General features: G+C 46.9%; 3 protein-coding genes across 4 annotated transcripts; 1 reads left to right on the top strand and 2 right to left on the bottom strand.

Annotated features, from left to right (window-relative positions):
- The first annotated feature begins 6,901 nt into the window (after window positions 1–6,901).
- On the top strand, window positions 6,902–9,949 carry LOC125512606 (protein NLP3-like). 2 transcript variants are annotated; one of them, XM_048677701.1, is made up of 4 exons: window positions 6,902–7,680; window positions 7,853–7,903; window positions 8,112–8,955; window positions 9,145–9,949. In XM_048677701.1, exons 1-4 carry the CDS (start codon window positions 7,039–7,041, stop codon window positions 9,774–9,776), a joined length of 2,169 nt encoding a protein of 722 aa, XP_048533658.1. In that variant the 5' UTR covers window positions 6,902–7,038; the 3' UTR covers window positions 9,777–9,949. The 2 variants fall into 2 exon arrangements, with proteins under 2 accessions (XP_048533658.1, XP_048533657.1); XM_048677700.1 differs by having other exon boundaries at window positions 7,853–7,930.
- Window positions 9,922–14,534, bottom strand: LOC125512607 (protein PTST, chloroplastic). The gene is made up of 9 exons (XM_048677702.1): window positions 14,345–14,534; window positions 13,886–13,925; window positions 13,474–13,750; window positions 13,050–13,139; window positions 12,362–12,430; window positions 11,841–11,946; window positions 10,665–10,753; window positions 10,394–10,506; window positions 9,922–10,307 (listed from the first exon to the last, which is right to left on the bottom strand). Exons 1-9 carry the CDS (start codon window positions 14,517–14,519, stop codon window positions 10,205–10,207), a joined length of 1,062 nt encoding a protein of 353 aa, XP_048533659.1. The 5' UTR covers window positions 14,520–14,534; the 3' UTR covers window positions 9,922–10,204.
- Window positions 14,535–15,269: 735 nt separating this feature from the next.
- LOC125512608 lies at window positions 15,270–18,364 on the bottom strand. Its single transcript, XM_048677704.1, has 3 exons — window positions 18,230–18,364; window positions 16,286–16,700; window positions 15,270–15,865 (listed from the first exon to the last, which is right to left on the bottom strand). The coding sequence occupies exons 2-3, from the start codon at window positions 16,679–16,681 to the stop codon at window positions 15,791–15,793; spliced, it is 471 nt and encodes a 156-aa protein (XP_048533661.1). The 5' UTR covers window positions 16,682–16,700; window positions 18,230–18,364; the 3' UTR covers window positions 15,270–15,790.
- Between the last annotated feature and the right edge of the window lie 3,251 nt (window positions 18,365–21,615).

The raw sequence follows: 21,615 nt of genomic DNA, 5'->3' as shown, positions 1-21,615 counted from the left end.
TATATATAAATATTTACCTCCGGACCATTCCGGAACTCCTCGTGACGTCCAGGATCTCATCCGGGACTCCGAACAACTTTCGGTTAACCGCATACTAATATCTCTACAACTCTAGCGTCACCGAACCTTAAGTGTGTGGACCCTACGGGTTTGGGAGACATGTAGACATGACCGAGACAACTCTCCGGCCAATAATCAATAGCGGGATCTGGATACCCATGTTGGCTCCCACATGCTCCACGATGATCTCATCGGATGAACCACGATGTCGAGGATTCAATCAATCCCGTATACAATTCCCTTTGTCTACCGGTATAGTACTTGCCCGAGATTCGATCATCGGTATCCCGATACCTTGTTCAATCTCATTACCGGCAAGTCTCTTTACTCGTTCCGTAGCACATCATCCCGTGATCAACTCCTTGGTCACATTGTGCACATTATGATGATGTCCTACCGAGTGGGCCCAGAGATACCTCTCCGTTTACACGGAGTGACAAATCCTAGTCTCGATTCGTGCCAACCCAACAGACACTTTTGGAGATACCCACAGTGCACCTTTATAGCCACCCAATTACGTTGTGACGTTTGGTACACCCAAAGCATTCCTACGATATCTGGGAGTTGCACAATCTCATGGTCTAAGGAAATGGTATTTGACATTAGAAAAGCTTTAGCATACGAACTAAACAATCTTGTGCTAGGCTTAGGATTGGGTCTTGTCCATCACATCATTCTCCTAATGATGTGATCCCGTTATCAATGACATCCAATGTCCATGGTCAGGAAACCATGACCATCTATTGATCAACGAGCTGGTCAACTGGAGGCTTACTAGGGACATGTTGTGGTCTATGTATTCACACATGTATTACGGTTTCCGGTTAATACAATTATAGCATGAACAATAGACAATTATCATGAACAAGGAAATATAATAATAACCATTTTATTATTGCCTCTAGGGCATATTTCCAACAGTTGCAACTCCACACATGACAACCATAGGGGTAGACCTGGAACCTGTCCGTCAGGAGCCAACTGAACCCGTTGTTGAGCATGAAAGGGAGGTGCAATAGCAAATTTTAGAAGAAGTGCCAGAAGTTGAGGCACAGAATGTGCCAGAAACTGAGGCCCTTAGAAGGTCTACAAGACCAAGAAAGTCAACTATTTCTACTAACTTTAAAGTTTATAACACATAAATGGTTCATATGGAAAAAGATCCCACCTCATATGAAGAAGCCTTGAGAAGCCCTCATTCATCGAAGTGGATGAAGGCAATGGAAGACGAGATGAAATCGATGAGTTCCAAAGATGTTTGGGACTTAGAGGAAATTCCTAAAGGAGCCAAAACAGTAGGCTGTAAATGGGTCTACAAGAATAAGTATGACTCTAAAGGGAATATAGAAAAGTATAAAGCACGACTCGTGGCAAAATGATTTACACAAAGAGAAGGGATAGATTACAATGAGACATTTTCTCCTGTCTCATGTAAGGATTCCTTCAGAATCATAATGGCATTAGTTGCACATTTTGATTTAGAGTTACATCAAATGGATGTTAAGACGGCATTTCTGAATGGTGATTTAAAAGAACAGGTCTACATGAAACAACCCAAGGGTTTTATCATGGAAGGCAAGGAAAATATGGGATGCCGCCTGAAGAAATCCATTTATGGATTAAGACAAGCCTCTCGGCAGTGGTATCTAAAGTTTAATCAAATGATTAAAAGTTTTGGATTTAAAGAAAACATTGAGGATAATTGCATTTATGCAAAGTTTAAAAATGGGAAATATATTTTCCTAATCTTGTATGTGGATGATATCCTGCTTGCTAGCAGTGATGTTAGTCTACTACAAGAAACAAAAAAATACTTATCCTTAAATTTTGACATAACAGATCTTAGTGAAGCATCATATGTTTTGGGCATAGAAATTCACTGAGATAGGAACAATGGAGTCTTAGGACTATCGCAGAAAGCATATTTAGAAAAGGTTCTTAAAAAGTATAATATGCATGCGAGTAAAGCCACACCTGCTCCTATAGTCAAGGGCGATAGTTTTGGGAAATTCCAACATCCCAAGAACCAGTATGAGATCAATCAAATGAAAGCAGTACCATATGCTTCGGCAGTTGGCAGCTTACAGTATGCACAAGTGTGCACTCGCCCTGACTTAGCTTTTATCACCGGGGTACTTGGTAGATATCAAGAGAATCCAAGCCTAGAGCACTAGAAGATGGTAAAGAAAGTATTGCGTTATGCGCAAGGCACGAATGACTACACGCTAATATACATGAGAAGTGATTCCCTAGAGATAAAAGGGTATTCAGACGCAGATTTTGCGGGGGACAGAGATGATAGAAAATCCACGTCAGGATACGTCTTCACTCTCGCTGGGGGAGCTATTTCGTGGAAAAGCTCCAAACAGTTAATAGTTGCATCATCCACGATGTATGCAGAATTCATAGCATGCTTCGAAGCCACGGGGCAGGCGATATGGCTAAAGAAATTTGTACCCGACTTGAAAGTGGTAGATTGTATTCACAAACCACTAAAGATGTACTGCGACAACCAACCCGCAGTATTTTACGCTCACAACAAGTCGTCGAGTAATGCTGCCAAAACAATAGAGATAAGGTATTATGTTGTGAAAGATAAAACCCAGGATCAGACTATAAGTCTCGAGCATATAAGGACAAAGGATATGATTGTGGATCCGCTAACGAAAGGCTTACCACCCAATGTGTTCAAGGAACACTTAGCCGGCATGGGTTTAAGGGAAAGCCTTATGATTTCTGGATAGACCCAAAAGGAACAGAATTTGCTTCTGAACATAACGTATGTTGTAGCTGTATGATTATATCGGCAACTAAGCTGTGACGATGAAACATGCTCTATGTATCAATATGTGATGAAACAAATAAACTAGAAAGTATAAAGTCAAAAGTAAAGCTGAGATCAAGGGGGAGAATTTAGGTTGATCTCCTCTGTGCAGGCCCAACGGCCTGCCAGGCCCTTGACTCGCGCCCTGATCGGGGGCGCCCAACCAAACCATGGTTGGTGGGCCCCTGTGACCCGTGCTATATAAACAGAGGTGGGTCCGGGGCACGACTTACGAGGTTAATCGCTGCCACAAACCCCACCGACACACCCTACAGATTTAGGGTTAGCGCAGTGCTCACGGGAAGCACACCACCGCCGCCATCCACTCTCTGCCATCACCGGCCACCGTCACCATGGCCGGCATCGGGAGTTCCTCGTCTGGACAAGCAGAAGGTAGGTTTACCGGATGATCTAGCCTACCCCGATCCAAAGAATCTATCAGATCTTTGTCCCGCAAATCTACTTTCTCCATTTCATGTTGTTTGTAATTTTAATTTTGTCCAATCTTGAATTTCTCTATATTTTTTTTTGATAAAAGGGGCCACGTGGCCCCCATTTTCGTTATGAAAATAGGAGTCTGGATACAACAAAACACACCATCACACCACTTTTTTCATCACACCTGATGCATCACCTCATCAATTGATAAGCAACCTACATCCTAGACATATAACCATATCTATAGGATGCCTAATCACCCACTACCGGAGAGAGCAGACTTTTAACATCCTAGACATATAACCATATCTATATTTAACCAAGTCTAAAACAATATGTTACTATAGTGTGAAAAGACTCGTACATAAAATTAATTTAGCGCTGTAGATGTTGATATTTTTCTATAGATTTGAGCGAATTTAAGAACGCATCTATTCTTTTTCAATAATTCGAAACGGATGGAGTAGAACGCACCATACTAGAGGAAAAAAAAACTTGAATCAATCGATACTACTACAGTCTTTTGCTTGTGATCGCAGAGGAGCCTCCCCCAGGCCCTAGAAAGAAGAACTAAAGCGGCAGTACGGAGCTATACTAACCAAGTAGACCAGTGACTTAAACAAATGAAAGAAAATTGCAGCGCCAACAAAGTCCAAAGCGGCAGGGGGGCAACATGACGATAAGCTTGTTTAATCACCCGATTGCACTAACTAACACGGATCTAATCTCCGTGGATCGGCATATCCGCCGGGAAGCCGAGGCTCGACATCGATCGCAGCTAGCTAGGGCGCCATGCACTGCATGCATCACGCTAGTATATGAAGCTAGCTAGCGTGGTCAGTAGCCATCACCGGTTGGGTTCCCAAGTCCTTCTTGAAGGAAGACGTAGTGCGCTTCTTCAGCGAGTAGCTTGTCGGTTCTTGCTTTGGCACTACTTGGGTTGCCGTTTTGGGGCTTGAACGGACACCACACCGCCGGTCGAGCTTGCTATTTCCACCGTGGGGAGGGGAGTAGATGATCACCAGCCGGTACTACCTTCCTCGCGTGCCGACCCCTTCTTGCTTGACCTTTGGTCCTAATCTTCCAGTAGCAATCCTTATCTTTGAGTAGCAAAACAAGGATTTATTCACCCGAATATCCAGAGAAAACGTTAGATTTTTGTGCATGGAAAATCAATGGTTTTTTATGGCAAATTATGTTTGCGAGGGTGACATATTCAGTTAGCAAGCATGGCAAATCCATTTCATTTTGTTCTTTTTTCAGAAACTTGTCAAGCTCGTCAACTAAATTTGTCATCCTCGCGCCAACATAAATTACCATGAAAAACATTTGATTTGTCATACCTTAAAATCTGACATCAGATTTTAAGCTTTTTTTTACTCTATGCCTATCCCTAGCAAGAAACGAGTGATGTGTTATTTTTTGCCAACTTCAAATTATCTCTAAATTGAAATGTTTTTAAGTGGCACTCCCTCTGTTTCAAATATGATGTATTAGACTTTTATACAAAAAGATAAAACTTTGTAAACTTGGTCAAGTTTATGAAAAAATACACGTTCATAATACCAAATTAGTATCATTAGATTCATCATGAAATATACTTCCACCGTATATATTTGATACTGTATATGTAGATAATCTTCACTATCAATTTGGACAAAGTTTACTTTGTAAAAATATAATATGCACTATATTTTGGAAGGATGAAGTATATGTTTGTTCATCGTCAATAATGGTGGCCGCTAGCAAGTGCTAATAACACACTGGAAGAAAGTGCAGGGAATAAAAAAGAAAAACATGATTTAAATATCATGATGATATGCTTTTTTGACAAAGTTATAATATAATAATATAGACTTTATGGAAAAATTAAGATGGTACCAATTACATTCGGTCTCTGCAACAACATAATATCAAGACCAAGTCGGACCAATCGGCGATGCACATAAAAAATGTAAACTGAAGAAGAAGGAGAGCCAGCGGGATCTATGACACACAACAAGCAAACAATCAGCAACATCATCCACCGCCCTCAATAACACACAAACTACGACAAAAAAGTTTTACAGAAGCAATGCCTTCAGGAAGGGCATGAAAGCAAGCGCCTCCGTCGTCGGATCCAACGGGTGAAGGTCAAATCTAGGATGTTCACCCCAGGAGAACACACCTGAGAAATCTTCGAAGCAATCTCTTCAAGAAGAACGACGCGTAAGCACCGCCATTGCCAGGTGCAACCATCGAATGTCAAACCTGGGGTTTTTACCCCCGAACCTAGTACTTAGAAGAGCACCGCCAAACCGAAGTCACCATGCGTTCCCGATACCACTTGTTGAAGAAGACGATGATGTATGGAGGGGAACACCAACACACCATGATCGTGAGAAATTGAAATCCGAATCATTCCATGGCATACATGCCCGGGGACAGCCACCCGCGCAAATCCCTGGCGCGGGACAACGCCACACAACAAAGCAATGCATGTGATTCATGCATTGCCGCATAAGCGGAGAGCTGAACTCATCAACCTATTCAACAATTTTTCCATGCACGTGCTCCAGAGCCAGTGTGGTAGAGTCCGATGGGGACGATGGCCTCGAGCCGGGACATTCCCACTCCACCGTTGCACCGCCTTAGAGCCGATGACGTTGCTTACACATCATCGATGCCATGGCCGACCAAGGCAGTAGCCCCCCCCCCCCCTCCCCCTCTCACAGGGCAGACCTTGAGAGGCCCAGATTCGCCGCCACTGGGGCCGCCTAGGAACAAATGAATTAGGGCAAACTTAGAGAAGAGAGGAGAGAAAAGGTGCATTCAAGAACCTCATTCATATGTTGGAATTCCTCCAAACCAAATGTGGAGAAAATTCACTACCATGTAAAATCAAAGGGGCGTGCTAAGCGTCCGCCGGCTGATCTTTTTAAAAGACCAGCCAGGTCATGAGCCGTCAGATTTGCCGTATCAAGCGAGTCGAACGCACCTCCACCACTACAACATGGGTCTTGTTGCAGAACTATTTCTGAAACATAGGTCTTGTTGCAGAATTTTTTTGCAACAACTGTTTTGTTGCAAAAAAATTGCAACCGAGTTCTGGTTGCATAAAATTCCCATAGTAGAGGTTTTGTTGTAAAACATGACCCATCATAGATCACTACAACACCGCATATCTTTCAGAAACATAGCCTTTGTTGCAGAAGCGCGCTCGGCAGTATGTGAACCCTCACTGTACACGTGTCATGCAAGGGAGGTGGCGGACGCTGCCGCTGCGATCCGCCGGGGTGATGGTAAGCTTTTCCCAAAATCAAACTATCCGAACAGTTTGTATCTTTTAAAGCACGTCCAAATAAAGCAGCTCTCACATAAGATAACCTTCCTACCTTCCTTCAAAACCAACCCCTTTGGCTCCAAAGCACGGCAAGAACCATGTAGCACCACAGTACCACGGAACATGTCCAAGTGCATCGCAAAAGTCCAAATGAATGAAGCTGCGGGGAGGGGACAGCCAGGGCGATGATAATAACCTGATAAGCTTGTTTAATCCCTCGATGGGCAATTGTTTAACAGCGACATAGCCCCCCCCCCCACCGATAAAACTACCTACAAGAAGCCGACGCTGACCCGCGGCTTAAACCTAGGATCTGCGAAGCTGCGGCTCGACATTGATCGCAGATCTTTTGTCTTGGTCTTTCTGGGTAGCTGGTTTGTGGTTTGTGGTGGGCATGGTGATGGAGGTGGAGGCTGACATGGAGCAAGTTCTTGGCGGCTTCAGCCTCCAGCTAAGCGACGGCGGCGATAGTGATGAGAGCGGCGGCCGGGGAGGGGGGTTCGGCGAGGCCGACGGCGGGGGCGCGGTGAAGGAGCGGATCGCGCGGGCCCTGCGGCTGTACAAGGAGTCGAGCAGCGGCGGCGGCGACGGCGGCGAAGGCGGCGCGCTGGTGCAGGTCTGGGCGCCGGCGCGGGACGGGGAGCGCCGCCGCGTGCTGGCGACCCGCGGGCAGCCCTTCGTGCTCCCCTCCAGGTGCCGGCGGCTGCTCCAGTACCGGACGGTGTCGCTGACGCACGTGTTCGCCGTGGGCGGCGGCGGGCAGGGCGAGCGCGCGGCGTGGGAGGAGCGCGGGCTGCCGGGGCGGGTGTTCGAGGCGCGGGCGCCCGAGTGGACGCCCAACGTGCAGTTCTACGGCACCGGCGAGTACGCGCGCATGAGCTACGCGCTCATCTACGACATCCAGGCCAGCCTCGCCCTCCCCATCCTCGACCCCGCCGACCCCCGCCGCTGCCTCGCCGTCCTCGAGCTCGTCTTCACCGCCGCCCCCGCCGCCCGCTTCGCCGCCGAGGCCCACAGGCTCTGCAAGGCCCTCCAGGTCAGACATCCGTCCGTCTCTCCTCTAGCTTCCTCCTTGCATTCTCGCTCCACCGTAAAAACTACTACTACTCCTTGTGCATAAACAGCCGCCATGAAATGTTTGGCTAGGTAGCCGCCATGAATCCTAAAAGCTTCTACGATTAACATTTTCTGCCATTCTATGCATGCAGGCAGTGTCGTTGAGAGGCTCGGAGATCTGCCACCCCGTGCCACCGACCGAGGTGCGTGCCGCGACTTGCGAACCATGGGTTCGTACACATTTTCTCTACATCTTAGTCTTTTGATTGATTGGTGCATCAAACTCAATAGAGAGGCGTAATCACATGCACTTTGGAAACAAAATTTTGTCTTGTTATATAATCCATTCGTGTTCATCTACCAGTCGCAACTTCCGAAGCCACCTCTTGATTATGAACATGTGATGTGCAGATATGCAACTCAGAGGCGACTCAGGCGGCCATGTCGGAGGTGTCGGGGCTGCTGGCCGCCGTCCGCCAAGCCCACGAGCTGCCGCTGGCGCAGGCCTGGGTCAGGTGCAAGCAGTGCACCAGCACGGACGTCGACGACGACGGCCAGCATTTCTCCCTGACGACGGCCGGCGCCCCATTCCACCTGGGCGCGCACTACGGCGGCTTCCGCGACGCCTGCGCCGAGCACCACCTGCGGCGCGGCCAGGGGCTCGTGGGCGAGGCGGCGGCGGTGCGCGGGCCACGTTTCTGCGCTGACGTCGCCAGGCGGTCCAAGGACGCCTACCCGCTCGCCCACTACGCCCGCATGCACGGCCTGGCCGGGTGCCTCGCCGTGCCGCTGCGTCTGCCGCAGTCCGCCATGGACGTCGGCGACGACGGCCAGGTAGGGGAGGAATGCGTGGTGCTGGAGTTCTTCCTCCCGCCGGACTGCAGGAGCGCCGGGGAGCAGAAGGCCATGGTGGACGCCGTCACAGCTACGATCAGGAAGGAATGCTCCGGCGATCACCTGGAGGCGACGAGCGACCTGCAAGATTTGTCCTTGGAGAACGTTCTTGCCGATGCTCACACAGCCCATGAACTGAACGATCGTGGGGACTATGATACCAATGATTCAGACGAGGAGGACGGTGATCAAGCAGGAGGCGTCCATGGCGCGGACCAAAGTGGAGCCGAGGATCGCGGACCACCACCGGAGACGAAGAAGAAGAAGAAGACCGGAAGGAAGGCCGGAAGACCTGTCAGCCTCAAGGAGCTGCAAGGATACTTCTCAGGGAGCCTGAAAGATGCTGCGAGGAGCCTCGGCGGTAAGAACATTCTCGACACAGATTAACCAAGATGAACACCACAATGAATTGACTCCCAACCAAGTTCATTGAAACATGTCGAAAATCTGGTACTTGGTTTGCATTCGTATAAGCCGCTACCCATATCGAAAAACCGAAATATTTACTGCATGATGAGGCAACTGAGAGTCTGAAACTCTTGTTCTACAGTGTGCCCGACGACAATGAAGCGCATCTGCAGGCAGCACGGCATATCAAGATGGCCATTCCGGAAGATCAGCAAGGTGAACCGTGCACTCGGCAAGATCAGGGCCATCGAATCGGTGGATTGCTCACCGAAGCCGACTGCTGCTTCTTCTTCCACCTCTCGCCGAGCTCCAGCCCCTCATCTGCCATGCCTGTCAAGTGCTCTAGGAGAAGACACCTCCTCCCAAGGCTCAAGCCAAGATCCTCCACCTCTCACCAAAACCACAATGCGCAAGTCTTTGCTGTGGCGCAGCAATGGCGCGGAGGGGGAGCTGGTGACCATCAAGGCGAACTACAGAGGGGACATCATCAGGTTCAGGGTGCCATGCTCCGCCGGCGTAGCAGCAGTAAAGGAGGAGGTGGCCAAGAGGCTGGGCCTAGATGCCGGCGCCTTCGACATCAAGTACCTCGACGACGACCATGAGTGGGTGCTCCTGTCCTGCGATGCCGATTTCCAGGAGTGCCTTGATGTTGCCCCGGGCCTGCCGGCGTCCGCTGCTGTGGCTGCCGGAGCCGGAGCGGTGTCTCCTGTTGTCAGGCTAATGGTGCAGGAGGTAGCCGATAACCATAGGAGCTCCTGTGGTAGCTCAGATTAGCCTTACTAAAGCATGCCTTAACCATACAGCTGTTACTGATGAGGAGGCTTTGTCACTTCCTTGACGTGCGTCGGAGTCAGGTAGAGCTTTCAAAATTCTGCAGATTCACTTTGTAACTTTGTATACTCACGGTACATTGTTTGAATAATGATAGAAGGGGTGGGATTTTATTACTTGAAGAGTATTTTACATGCAGTAACAGTTTCAAACTAGTTTGATCAGCTCCTAGCACATGGATTCATGGAAGAAGGATCCTTTCCTAAGTGGCTTCAGTAGATCAGTTAAGAGGCAAAATTACAAAGACAGCATGCAGACCCAATCAAGCAAATGGGGCTTTGCATTTCATACAACACGGATTTCGCTGCAGGACACCCATGGTAGTAATCTGGTACAGCCCTAATACAGTTCTAAGGGGCAGCAAAAACCTGCTATTCCACGACAAGTTTATTGTTCTGTGTCAATCCCTCACCGGTAATCGGGTATTCTGATGACAGTTTCCACTCCCCGTCCACCAAGAACTTGATTTCGTAGCTTTATTATGCACACAAACATATGGAGATGATTTATTTAATGAATCAGAGTGAGCGTGGCAGCATCGCAGAACTGATAAAACATACCTCCCAGGTCTAAGCCTCAGAGTCGCAGAGAATCTCGCATAATCCCCTGAATATTCCCTCGACATTGCCTCACCATGTGACCAGCCATCAAAGGAGCCCATAATTTGCACGTTCTGGTATGAATTGTATACACATGGTGAGTAAGAACATAGCAAAATGAGAATGAGGACAAAAGCAGAGGAATAAGAATGTATTTTACAAACTGAATGGACAAATATAACAGTGCAAGAAGTTACTCTATATAATCATTCAGTAAAAAGCATTTGTTTACCTCAGCCATGCCAACCCAATGGACAGCGACTTCTCGAGGTCTTAAAGACTCAATGTCCTTTATCTGTACCATAACCTTGTCATGGACAGCTGCAGGAAAGCAAACACTAGCATTATCAGTCAGCCGATTTCGCACAAAGTTTAACTTAGAGCATTGCACGCTTGTATGAAACAAGGTATTATTTTAACACAGCTCTAGATACTGTTATGCAACTAGATGTCACAAAAAATGATATTACAAGCATTTGTTCGCAGTTGGCACTGCTAAGCACATTTAGTTATTGTTGGCATGCCAATTGTACTTCACCAAAGGGGGGTGAGAACACACTAAAGACTGCTCTGCATATTTAGCTGCTGTAAGGCTGCAATAAGCATGAAGTTTCTCCAATATTATTAATGTGAGGACAGAAATATATCGATGACGAAATTTAGATCTGAGAAATCATAAAATGCTAGCACTCAGAATATCAGATCACAGTTATAATAACCATAAATGCACTTGGATCTCACTGTCAACCTACCTACTTTGCATATCAGATATCCATATCACAACTCATAACATGACAGTGAGAACTACGGTTATAAATGACAAAGGATAGTCACCATTGCCTGCTTAGGGACACTAGGTATTCCATGCCAGTCAACAATGATGCTAGCGGAATTGTGACTTCCAGTATGCTGGAATTTATAGTTGACTTATTATGACAACCAAACAGATCAATACAACAAAGGATCAATTTGTTTAAGTGAATTAGATATGTTTTTTTACAGTGGGTAGGCCACAAATTTCAGGTCAATACCTAGGGAGTTCTTTAACAAACTGGAACAATCCCACCGGCCTAAGACACCAAACCTCAGTTCCATGACCTACCTAGCGTAGCACTATAATATGTAGAAATTTAACAACAGATCAACAGCAAATAAATGTTTATTTCCAATGGATTGTACATGGACCATGACTAATCAACTCAAGTACTGTCTATTCAATCCTATGGAGATATGGCATCAAGGATAGGCATTCATCATTCGGCTTGAATTCAGTGGGCCACTTCAAGGCAAAGTTTGTTAAGTGAGCTGCCGTACTATTGTCAAATGTCTTTGCAAAACAGGTAACAATGACAAATGTAATGATGGAGAGCATCAATCATGCCGACAGTAGCTCTTTCTGCTAAATTACCTTCTAATCTGGAGAGAAGATGAGACTGAATATATTTTCCATTTACCTTCCTTGACCCTGATGGAACATCAAAATTAGCAATCTCTTCAGCTAGGCCAACCAAAGCCTGTGGACATAAAGAAAGAGTTAAGACGCACAAAGTTTTCCAGTACAAACATCAAAGGTGGTGGTTACGTACATGAGCAAAAGACGATATTGAACAAAACCAGTAAAGAAAACATAGTTATATACATGCAGTACTGAGGAAGACAAATCTAAGAGCTTACAATATTGTGCAAAGTGAAATCAGCATAATTATAAGGGGGGTTGATCAGCAACAAACCATTTACCAAACAGTCACCTTAAAAACTGTGCAGTTTGCTTTTGAATGATCACAGAAAGGACCAAACATGTATTTTGTTGATAAACAGGACACAAAAGGGGGCCAAAACAATTGGAACACGTGACCACCAGACAACATCTTGAGCCAATCCAATTAACTATGCATAACAGTTAAACAATCCGAAAAAGAAAATGCTAACCTGCAGTTCAAGTTCCAAAACAGCAAGTTCACTTCTGAACTTTACAATTGCATCATCCTTTATTTGCGACTGTAGAACATAAGATCTAGTTAGTAATGACCTAGCACTATTAAGAGAAATGGTATCATGCGACTTTTACATATCAACTCTATCCCGGGCTGCTGTCTACACAAAACATACTTTTCCCACAAAACCTCATTGGTCCGTGATAAGCTTAAGTTGGAAAACAGTTATGCCACTTCTAACATATAACATTTCAGAATTTTAATATTTATGATCACTGATAATTTTCTTGCTGAGTTAGCAGACAGTGTCATGTGAACTGACAATTGTAACATGCAAGTAGCAGAAGAGTTCTAGATGCGACCCTTCCCCGGTTAAAAAGATCACCGTATCTGACCTACATCGCAATTCACAAATCCAGCCTGGATAGACGGCTAATTTTGAATCTAAAGGAGCAGGTCAGTGGTTTGGTGGTAGCCTCCTCACATACCCAGGTTAGAGTCCTAGGAGCAGCTTGGGTCAGAGCTCCTGGCATATATATTATGAAAATAAGAAATTATGAATGTATATATGCAGTTCTTCAACAGAACAACGAACTATTCCTCAGAAGGCCAGTCATACAACACCACACTTTACTATCAATCAAGTAAATTTGATGTATGGTTTATGATTTCAGTAATAGAACCTGTCTCTTGAGAAACCGGTTCAGCTGGTTTGCTTCACTTAGCTTTCTCAAAAGCTTACTTCGTTCTTTATCAGCCAAAAGAGATTTCAACTGCAAAATAATGAGAGAAGATTTATAAATCACCACTGCCTCTTTTAACAGATCCGAAAGCATCACGTGTGGCCAACATTACATAGCTTAAGCACCCACATATGCAAGCATGATTGCTTTTCCCTTTTCACAAGTAGTATTAACTAATATATGTATAACCATTTCGAGAGGTATGAGGACAATTCTAGCCCCCATTTCATTTTAGACAGAGTATGCCAACTTGCAGTTCTTTAGTAAACACAGAAGAACAGCTGGTTTCATGAGTAAGTGGCACATGTGCTCAGAATGATGAGCTTCACATGTGAAACGATATAATATGGAGTTTGACTAATACCTCGGCTGAGGTCAGCTGCTCACTAGCCTGCCCTGATGAAGACGATGTCGAACTCGATGGTGCAGGCCCATTTTCTAAATTCAAACTTGCTGCGAAAGATCTCCAGCGTGAACGCCTGCCAACAACTGGGCTGACGGGACACACCCCAGTGGCAACCTTGCAGCGTCTGCTAGAGTTTGTGTAAGCTGTAAAATAGCAGAGAACCCTTCCAGGAATCCATTGCTTCTCGCACGCAGGCTTACTCGGGCATACGAATTTATACTCCATACACGCATTCCTTGTCAAGAAAGTCAAACATATCATGTCAAATTAACTCAAGAGAGACAACAGAAACCGCCACATTTTGTCGAATTTCCCTTTTGAATTCAGTATCTGAAAAGAAGATGTGTGCATAACCAACAGCAGGGCCTACCTTGCGGCGAAACTCGCAGTCAAGCATTCCATAGCAATTCCTGAAGAAAAACAATAATAAGAGACATCCTGTTAGGAGTCAAATTCAGTATATCTTCCACTCAAAACTGTGAACAAGAAGTACAAATCTCCGGCGGCCGGTAACTTCATCTACGCAACGCACTTGAGAACCCCGGCCTCAGACTCATAGACTGACGAAACTGCAAGGAACCGACCCTCCTTGCCCCACTGACGGAAAAACCTCACTGTTCGTTCTGAGCCCGCATACTGTGGGCTGGCTAGGAAGTCCATTTCAAGGGAAACCCAGAACCTCTGGAGCTGCGCCTCCCACGGATCAGCTCCTACCCCCAAACGCACGCGGAAACCGGAACAGAGGCGGCCACCGCGCCCAATCGCGGCAGGAGCTCGGCACCGATCGGCCCGCTTTGGGGGAAATTAAGCGGAAGGCCTAGAAACGAACCTCGCGGAGAATGCCGGGAGCTTGGGGCTGGAGCCCCGGAGGCCGGAGATCGAGCGGAGGCGCGGCGGAGGGGGAATCGGAGTGGAGTGGGGAGGCGAGGGCGAGGAGCTCGTAGTTCTGTTTCTGTGTGCGTGCGCTTCGCGACTCGCGAGGTTGCGGCCACGGATCTATTCATCTTTTGCGCTTTATTTTTGGTTTTGGCTGTTGTGCGAGAAGGCCCTCCTCAGATGTCCTATTCAAGATGAGGTCCCAGCCGACCAGGCCAATTTGTCGATTTTCAAGCCATGGCACTGAAAATGAAAAACAATGTGCTACAATCTTCAATCCTTTCGAACTTGGCTCGGTGGAAGCAGAGTCGGCAAGATGGAGAAATAGGACTATCTGATTTGATTTGTCTTTGTTTTTCGGTAAACCATGAAATGATCGTCTTTGGGCGATCAAATTGTCGACAGTTGCTCCTATTATACTTGTAACACACTCCTTTTTCAAATTATCTGAAGTTCTAGCTTTTGTTCCGACTACTCTATTTTTTTATCAAGCCTACCGATTAATTTTTTTGTAGATGTCTACGACGTTTGATATCTCGCGGAAATAATTTGCTGTCATGGATATTCTACAGACGTAGTAGAACTTGAAACCTACAACTTCAAATAGTTTTTGTGGTTTATTTTGTTTTGAATGCTGTGTGCAAGAAGGGCCTTTTGAGATTATTCTTGATAGCCCCCGAGTCTACACTGCACTGCACCGCACTCAAAGGCGATAGGAGGTGAATTGTAAGACTAAAAGCAACAATTCGCCTTTTGAAGAGTACTATAAAGCAAAACTTGAACAGGTGGCATCTTTTTCAGGCCATCGTATTGAAAACAATGTGCTGCAGCTACCACTTGAGGGTTAGCTGCAGCAGCCGAACTCATATCAAGGCATATCAGTAGAAGACAATTGCCATTAATCTTGCACTAGAATCCTCAATATGACATTCAGTCAAATCACGCAAAGGCGCCTCCGTTTCTGCAAAGCACAACCAACTGAAATCGGAAACCTTCGCACCCATGTAAACCCGCACCACACAACCAAAATAAGGCGAATGATCTGTCTCCCTCCCCGCTCGGAACGCGGGAGAACACGGCAATGCATAGGTTCATGAAACAAGCGCAGCCCGCGGCACAGGGTTTGTCGAATTCCGGAGTCTAAACGGCTACGCCAAAAGAGCTGTACAACTTGCAACCAGGCATCACGATGAGGCAGACTCCAACAAACAGACCAGCTATCCCACCCGGAATTTAAAACCCCAAACACATAGTACTTGTTGCTTTTGGCACGACGAATGGAACACTTCGGGGCGAATTCTTCGCAGAATCAAGAAATTGTACTCCGCTACATCGGGTCTTGATGACGGTGGAGAAGGGTTGGCTTGGACCAGATGTAGCTGGAGACTTCTCATGCAGCCTATGTGGATGAAGGGCCATGGTGCTGCGGCTTTTCTGATACTTCGGCAGAGTGGCCATTATCATCAGCTTCGCACTGAAACAGAGAGTTTGACAAGGAACGATCGTTAGCAATGAGAAATGGTTTCAACTAATGATGTTTACACTTTATAGATGGCAATGGCTATGTTCTGCTATAGGATAAAAACATGATGTTGCTTCAGCTACAAGGTTTGCACATAAGACCAGGTAAAGAATCTAATGCATCAGGACACCATAACATTGTCATCAGCTTCGCACCGAAGGGAGTTCAGCATGGAAGATCATTAGCAATGAGAAATGGTTTCAGCTAATGCTGTCTACAGATGGCAATGGCTGTGCTTTGGCTAGAGAAAAATAAAATAAGACATGGTGTTTGATTCGGCTACCAGGCTTGCACAGAAAACTAGGCACAGAATCTAATGCATCAGGACACCATAAAAATAATCAGTGTACTGGATACGAGAATTTCGCGTACCAGATCGGAAAGCATATCAATGGTGAGTACTGCGTCGAATTCATTGGCCTTCAGTGCTTCAAGAATGAAGTCAGCAGACACATCTGGGAACATCAGCGAGAGAGATTCCACCACGGCGAGATGATGATTACCCGCGTGACTTGCCTCAGCAGCTTCTCCTTTTGATGATGACTCAGTAGAGATGTTGATCTTTCCTAGGCTTTCAGCATAGTCATCAAAAGAAAGGGACTCTGGGAGTTGATACCCAGCAGACTTGTCAGCGGTCTCATTCTTTTCAGTCTCATCTACTTGCTTCTCGGGGTCCTTCTTTCCTTTCAAGCTTTCCGCAAACAGAGACTTGTTGGAGGCAGGCACGAAAGGAGTGGCATGCGGATTCAACTGAAAAGACCGCTCCATTGCTCGAGATTCAGCAGACCTATCAAAACAATCAAGGAAACATAAGTATTGTGCAAACAGCCATGAACTCGTGACTCATCAGTCATCATATTACTACACTTTGCATGCATATCAAATTATGTCGAGAACGTAACTCGTTCACTCTGATTTAAAAACACTTCAATGAGTGCAAAAGGGAATGCGTATTCAGAGAAACTTAGATGAAATCCATCTCCACATTATTCATCAGCGTAAGCTGGCGATTCTTCATGTGAGTTATAATCCTCAGAATTGATAATATCAACATATAGTAGCTTGCCACAATACAGTACAGAGTACAGTATGCGTGGAAAATGTATCACATCTTAGGTAGAATATACATCAATCAAAGATGATCAGACACTTTGATGAGTGCAAAATGGTATGCATTATTCAGGAAAAAATAGATGAGATCCATCTCCACATTATTCCATCAGCGTAAGCTGTCGATTCTTCGTGTGAGTTACGACCCTCAGAATTCAAAATATCAACATATAATAGTTTGCCAGAATACACTACAGAGTACATTGGGTGCGAAAAATGTATCACATCATAGGTAGGGTATGCATCAATCAAAGACGCGCACACACTGCTAGATCAGAACCTACTTACTTATGGGACAGCAAACTTAGGGGTTTCGTGCCATGGGCGCGCAATTCTATTTATGGACCGAGCAACAAGAACCTAGCTAACAGCAACTGGACGTTAAGTCTTTTTTAAGAAAAGAAATACAGCAAGGGGATGCAATTTGCACTTGATAAAATTGATTCCACATATTAGTTCGGCATAACAGAGTAACTGACATCCCTTGGATACACGAAAGGAATTATCAACAGTTACAGGATAACTACCTAATAAAAGCAGAGCAGGAATAGCATGGCAGAAAATCGTACTAGCTGAACCCCAAACAAATAAGATTTCATCAGCCTACTGTCTACAAGCTCCAATGCAGGCACCCGAATTTTAACCAGGAAGCTACAACCTTATTATACCACATTCTCAAGGAACAAGAGCAACCATTAATCTCACAGCAAGACTCTATCACAAGGATGAAGCTACTCTTAGACCCGTACATACTGAAGGAAAATAGAACACGGCGGGGAATCGAATCTACTTCGTGATGCCATTCAACCCACCTCGCCCTCCATTTCAGCAAGACTGGGTCGCCGGGAAGTACGCCCAGGTGGTAATGACTAAGCAATCGACTACTGAGACCAGAGCAAGCTACCACGAAGCGCAAGCTCCCCGAAAACCAATCTCGAGTTCCCGATCCCCCGCTTCCGGGGGGAAAAACTCCAGCACAAGCGAGCGATTCCATGATCCCTGGGTCTCGCACCGAATCGGGAACCACGAACCCCACCGAAGCATCCCAAACACCCCCGCAACAGCAGGAAAGAATTCGAGCGCGACGAAGCAACCTAAGCTACCGCCGCGGCGCGCGGCGAGATTGCCCGACCTCGCCGGGATCGCGAATCGAACGGGAGGCAACACGGCGAGAGGGGCTACCGGGGCGGGAGGGGGCGGCCGTACCTCGACGCCGACGGGGGAGCGGGGCGGGGGAATGCGCGAAACCCTAGGTCGGTCGCGCGTCGGTCCTCGTTCGTCGTCGTCGGCGTCGCGCTTGCTTCCGTCGGGCTGGAGCCAGGGGGCGGGGGTAATAAAGGAGGGGGGAAGGAAAGAAGGTGACGGGGGGAAGCCAGGAGGAGGAGGGTGGGGGTGGGGGTGGGCCCCGCGCGACGTGGTGGGGGTACGCGGGCCGTCGGATGCCGGTGCTGTTCGTGGATGGACGGCGGAGATGGCGTGGGCAGGGGTTTCCTCCCCTTCCGCTATTAATTGGGGGGTGGCTTTTTCTGGGAATGGCAGCGCGTTTTCGCTTTGGGGCGGAAAGAGGGGTGCGCATCATGCGTGTTTGCTGAGTGAATGAGTACTGGCACGCACAAGCAACATTCACGTGCCCCTCGTTCTACTGGTACCAGGTTCTGATATTTACCGCATGTTTTTTCTTGGTGAGAGCATATATATATATATATATATATAGTCGTGATGGACAAATCTGGCCACTCAAACGCCTTGCGGACGCTGACCGGACAAATCTCAAATAATGTAATTCACATCCGATCATCTCAATTATCATATCTCAAATCCATACAAACCATGCAACGACGTCGATGCACACACATCATCCGGTTACTCCATCACTACTGACTAAACATGCCATCGGACTACCAAAATTTGCCATGTTTGGCTATGATGAAGTTCATCCACGGCTGCTCTTGCCCTTCCTGACACCCCTATCGTCCTTCGCACGGAAGTACCGGGCGAAGACGCAGCACAGATCGAGCCGAATCTGCTCGTCGTCGGAGCTGTCCTCGCCGTCACTGGCCGCCTTCTCCTCCTTCGGCGGCAGTCCGGCCATAGCACGGACCGCCCGATTATGCTCTCGGGCCGAGGGGCGCGCGTGTTCCTCCACTGCCGTTTCTTCACAATGCGGGCGCGGATGGCTTCCTCCTCTGCAACCGCCCTCGCTGCCGCATCAGCCGCCGCCATTTCCGCCGCGATACTGGCCTCGACGGCCCTTATCCTCTCCTTCCCACGACGGTCTGCCTGTTTTTCGTGGGACTCATAGTCTATCCGACCGGCGATGGGGAAGAATAGGGGTTCCGGCTGCCGGGGCCGCGTGGATCCAGCTCCAAAGGACTCGTGCGCACATTCAGCCGACGCAATGGAGTCGCGGCGACAGATCCGTCCGTCGCCTGGGAGCTGTCCTACCGGGAGCGGCAGAGTGCAATGCGAACCGCCATTGCCTCCTCCAACCCGCACGGAATGACACCCGAGTCGATTGATCCGGACTGGTCGGAGTCAAATCCGTTGCCTGCCATGCCGGAGAAGGTTGGGAACCGCGTGAAGGTGAGCTCGGATGGCGGAGGGGAGTGGAGGGTAGTCAAGTGAAGTGGCTAGGGTTTGGTCTGAAGATAGGATGAGGAGGAATATATGTGGGGTCGGGTGGGCCAGTATGGGCCGGATCCGACGTGGCTGGCGTGCCCGGGTGCGCCCAAACGCCCCCATATCCGCCCCATTTTTGGGCTGGATATGAAGGGTGTCACCTAGCCCAGGCATTTGAGACCCATTTGAGGCGTCCGTCTGGGTCAATCGGGTGGGCCACCCAGACGTTTGAGAAGGGTACGAGACGTCCGGCTATAGATGCTCTGATATTTACCACATGATTATGGTGATGTGATGATATTTCTACAAAATCCGACGGTGATGATATCTTCAGATCCTTATCTTGTTCATTTGATTGACTTTTTTTTGAACCGGGCTAACCCCCTTTCCATTACTTAGAACGGAAATACAATAGTCTGAAAACAGATAGGAGTCTAAGAATAGGGAGAAGGGGAGAGCGAGTCCAACGCACTACTAGGAAACCCACCGCACTCGCCCGCCATCGAAACGAGCGCTGTGGGGCGAAAACCTAGCAGCACCATTGAGCTAGCCCTATTACAAAAGATAGCCAAAAGCCACAAAGTTTTAAGGATGACAAGTAACAAGGAAGCGTAGCTCACTCGGCAGGCATGTTCAGTCGGACCGGCAAAAGAAACAACAGGAACATGGGCGCTGGGGAAGATCAGCTTCAGTCTCCAATCTTGATAGTTGTATCACATGCCCTCATCAGCATCAGAGTCCCACCGCGAATCATCTCCGCCCCTGCTCGAAGTTGCTTGACATCGTATCCAACCTGAAGACCTGCCCAATATAGAAGAAAAGAGACCACCGTAAAGACAATCTCGAAAGGAGATTTAATCATCTTCTTCTCAAAGGTAGCACTATTCCGTGCCAGCCAGATAGACCAAGTAACCGCACCCAAAGCCACAATATAGAATGATTCATATCTGGGTAGGAAGGAGTAGCACCACACAAAAAACTGCCAGCAGTTTCTGGGACAAAGGTCAGTCCCAAGAGTCACCCCAATAGATCGCCAAACAACTCTGGCAACAGGGCAGCCAAAGAACAAATGCTGGGAAGTTTCAATTTGTTGGCAGAAGGAGCACACCGGGTTCCCAGGCCACTTACGTTGCCGCATCACTTGCCTAGTCAGAATTGCATCTTGCGAGAGTTGCCAAAGGAAGATTTGAATTATAAGGGGAATTTTAGCTCTCCAAATCCACCTAAAGTTGCACCCACTAAGGGGTTTTTCGAGCCACTTATACATGGACTTAGTAGTGTATTTGCCCGATTTGTTTAGTCTCCAATACACCGAATCAGGGGCATCCGACAGGTGCGTACCGCGAACCTGATCACGCAGATTAGTCCACTATTCCATTAGATCAGCGTCCAATCTTCTGCGAAAGAAGTTAGAGCATACTATGGTGATACGTCCATTTTGTATCATGCTTTTATATCAATATTTATTGCATTATGGGCTGTTATTACACATTATGTCACTTATGATTAACCCCCCTCACAAGCATCCATAACTACGAAATAAGAATTAAGGTAAACCTAACCATATCATGAAACATATGGATCCAAATCAGCCCCTTACAAAGCAACACATAAACTAGGGTTTAAGCTTGTGTCACTCTAGCAAGCCATCATCTACTTATTACTTCTCAATGCCTTCCCCTAGGCCCAAACAATGGTGAAGTGTCATGTAGTCGACGTTCACATAACACCACTAGAGGAAAGACAACATACATCTCATCAAAATATCGAACGAATACCAAATTCACATGACTACTTATAACAAGACTTCTCCCATGTCCTCAGGAACAAACGTAACTACTCACAAATCATATTCATGTTCATAATCAGAGGGGTATTAATGTGCATAAAGGATCTGAACATATAATCTTCCACCAAATAAACCAACTAACATCAACTACAAGGAGTAATCAACACTACTAGCAACACACACG

Source organism: Triticum urartu, chromosome 6 (genome assembly GCF_003073215.2).
Source record: "Triticum urartu cultivar G1812 chromosome 6, Tu2.1, whole genome shotgun sequence".
In the NCBI taxonomy this organism is placed as follows: Eukaryota; Viridiplantae; Streptophyta; class Magnoliopsida; order Poales; family Poaceae; genus Triticum; species Triticum urartu.
Note: the sequence above shows the minus strand (reverse complement) of the source record. Positions and strands in the feature narration are given on the sequence as shown.

Excerpts from the sequence above, each read along its gene's own strand:
- LOC125512606 (XM_048677700.1), top strand. The coding sequence starts at position 7,039 with ATGGTGATGGAGGTGGAGGCTGACATGGAGCAAGTTCTTGGCGGCTTC. Across the intron at positions 7,681-7,852 it reads GGCTCTGCAAGGCCCTCCAG|GCAGTGTCGTTGAGAGGCTC; the intron begins GTCAGACATCCG and ends CTATGCATGCAG. Across the intron at positions 8,956-9,144 it reads TGCTGCGAGGAGCCTCGGCG|TGTGCCCGACGACAATGAAG; the intron begins GTAAGAACATTC and ends CTTGTTCTACAG.
- LOC125512607 (XM_048677702.1), bottom strand. The coding sequence starts at position 14,519 with ATGAATAGATCCGTGGCCGCAACCTCGCGAGTCGCGAAGCGCACGCAC. Across the intron at positions 13,926-14,344 it reads CTCCCGGCATTCTCCGCGAG|GAATTGCTATGGAATGCTTG; the intron begins GTTCGTTTCTAG and ends GTTTTTCTTCAG. Across the intron at positions 11,947-12,361 it reads TTTTGGAACTTGAACTGCAG|GCTTTGGTTGGCCTAGCTGA; the intron begins GTTAGCATTTTC and ends TTATGTCCACAG.
- LOC125512608 (XM_048677704.1), bottom strand. The coding sequence starts at position 16,681 with ATGGAGCGGTCTTTTCAGTTGAATCCGCATGCCACTCCTTTCGTGCCT. Across the intron at positions 15,866-16,285 it reads TTGATATGCTTTCCGATCTG|TGCGAAGCTGATGATAATGG; the intron begins GTACGCGAAATT and ends TCTCTGTTTCAG.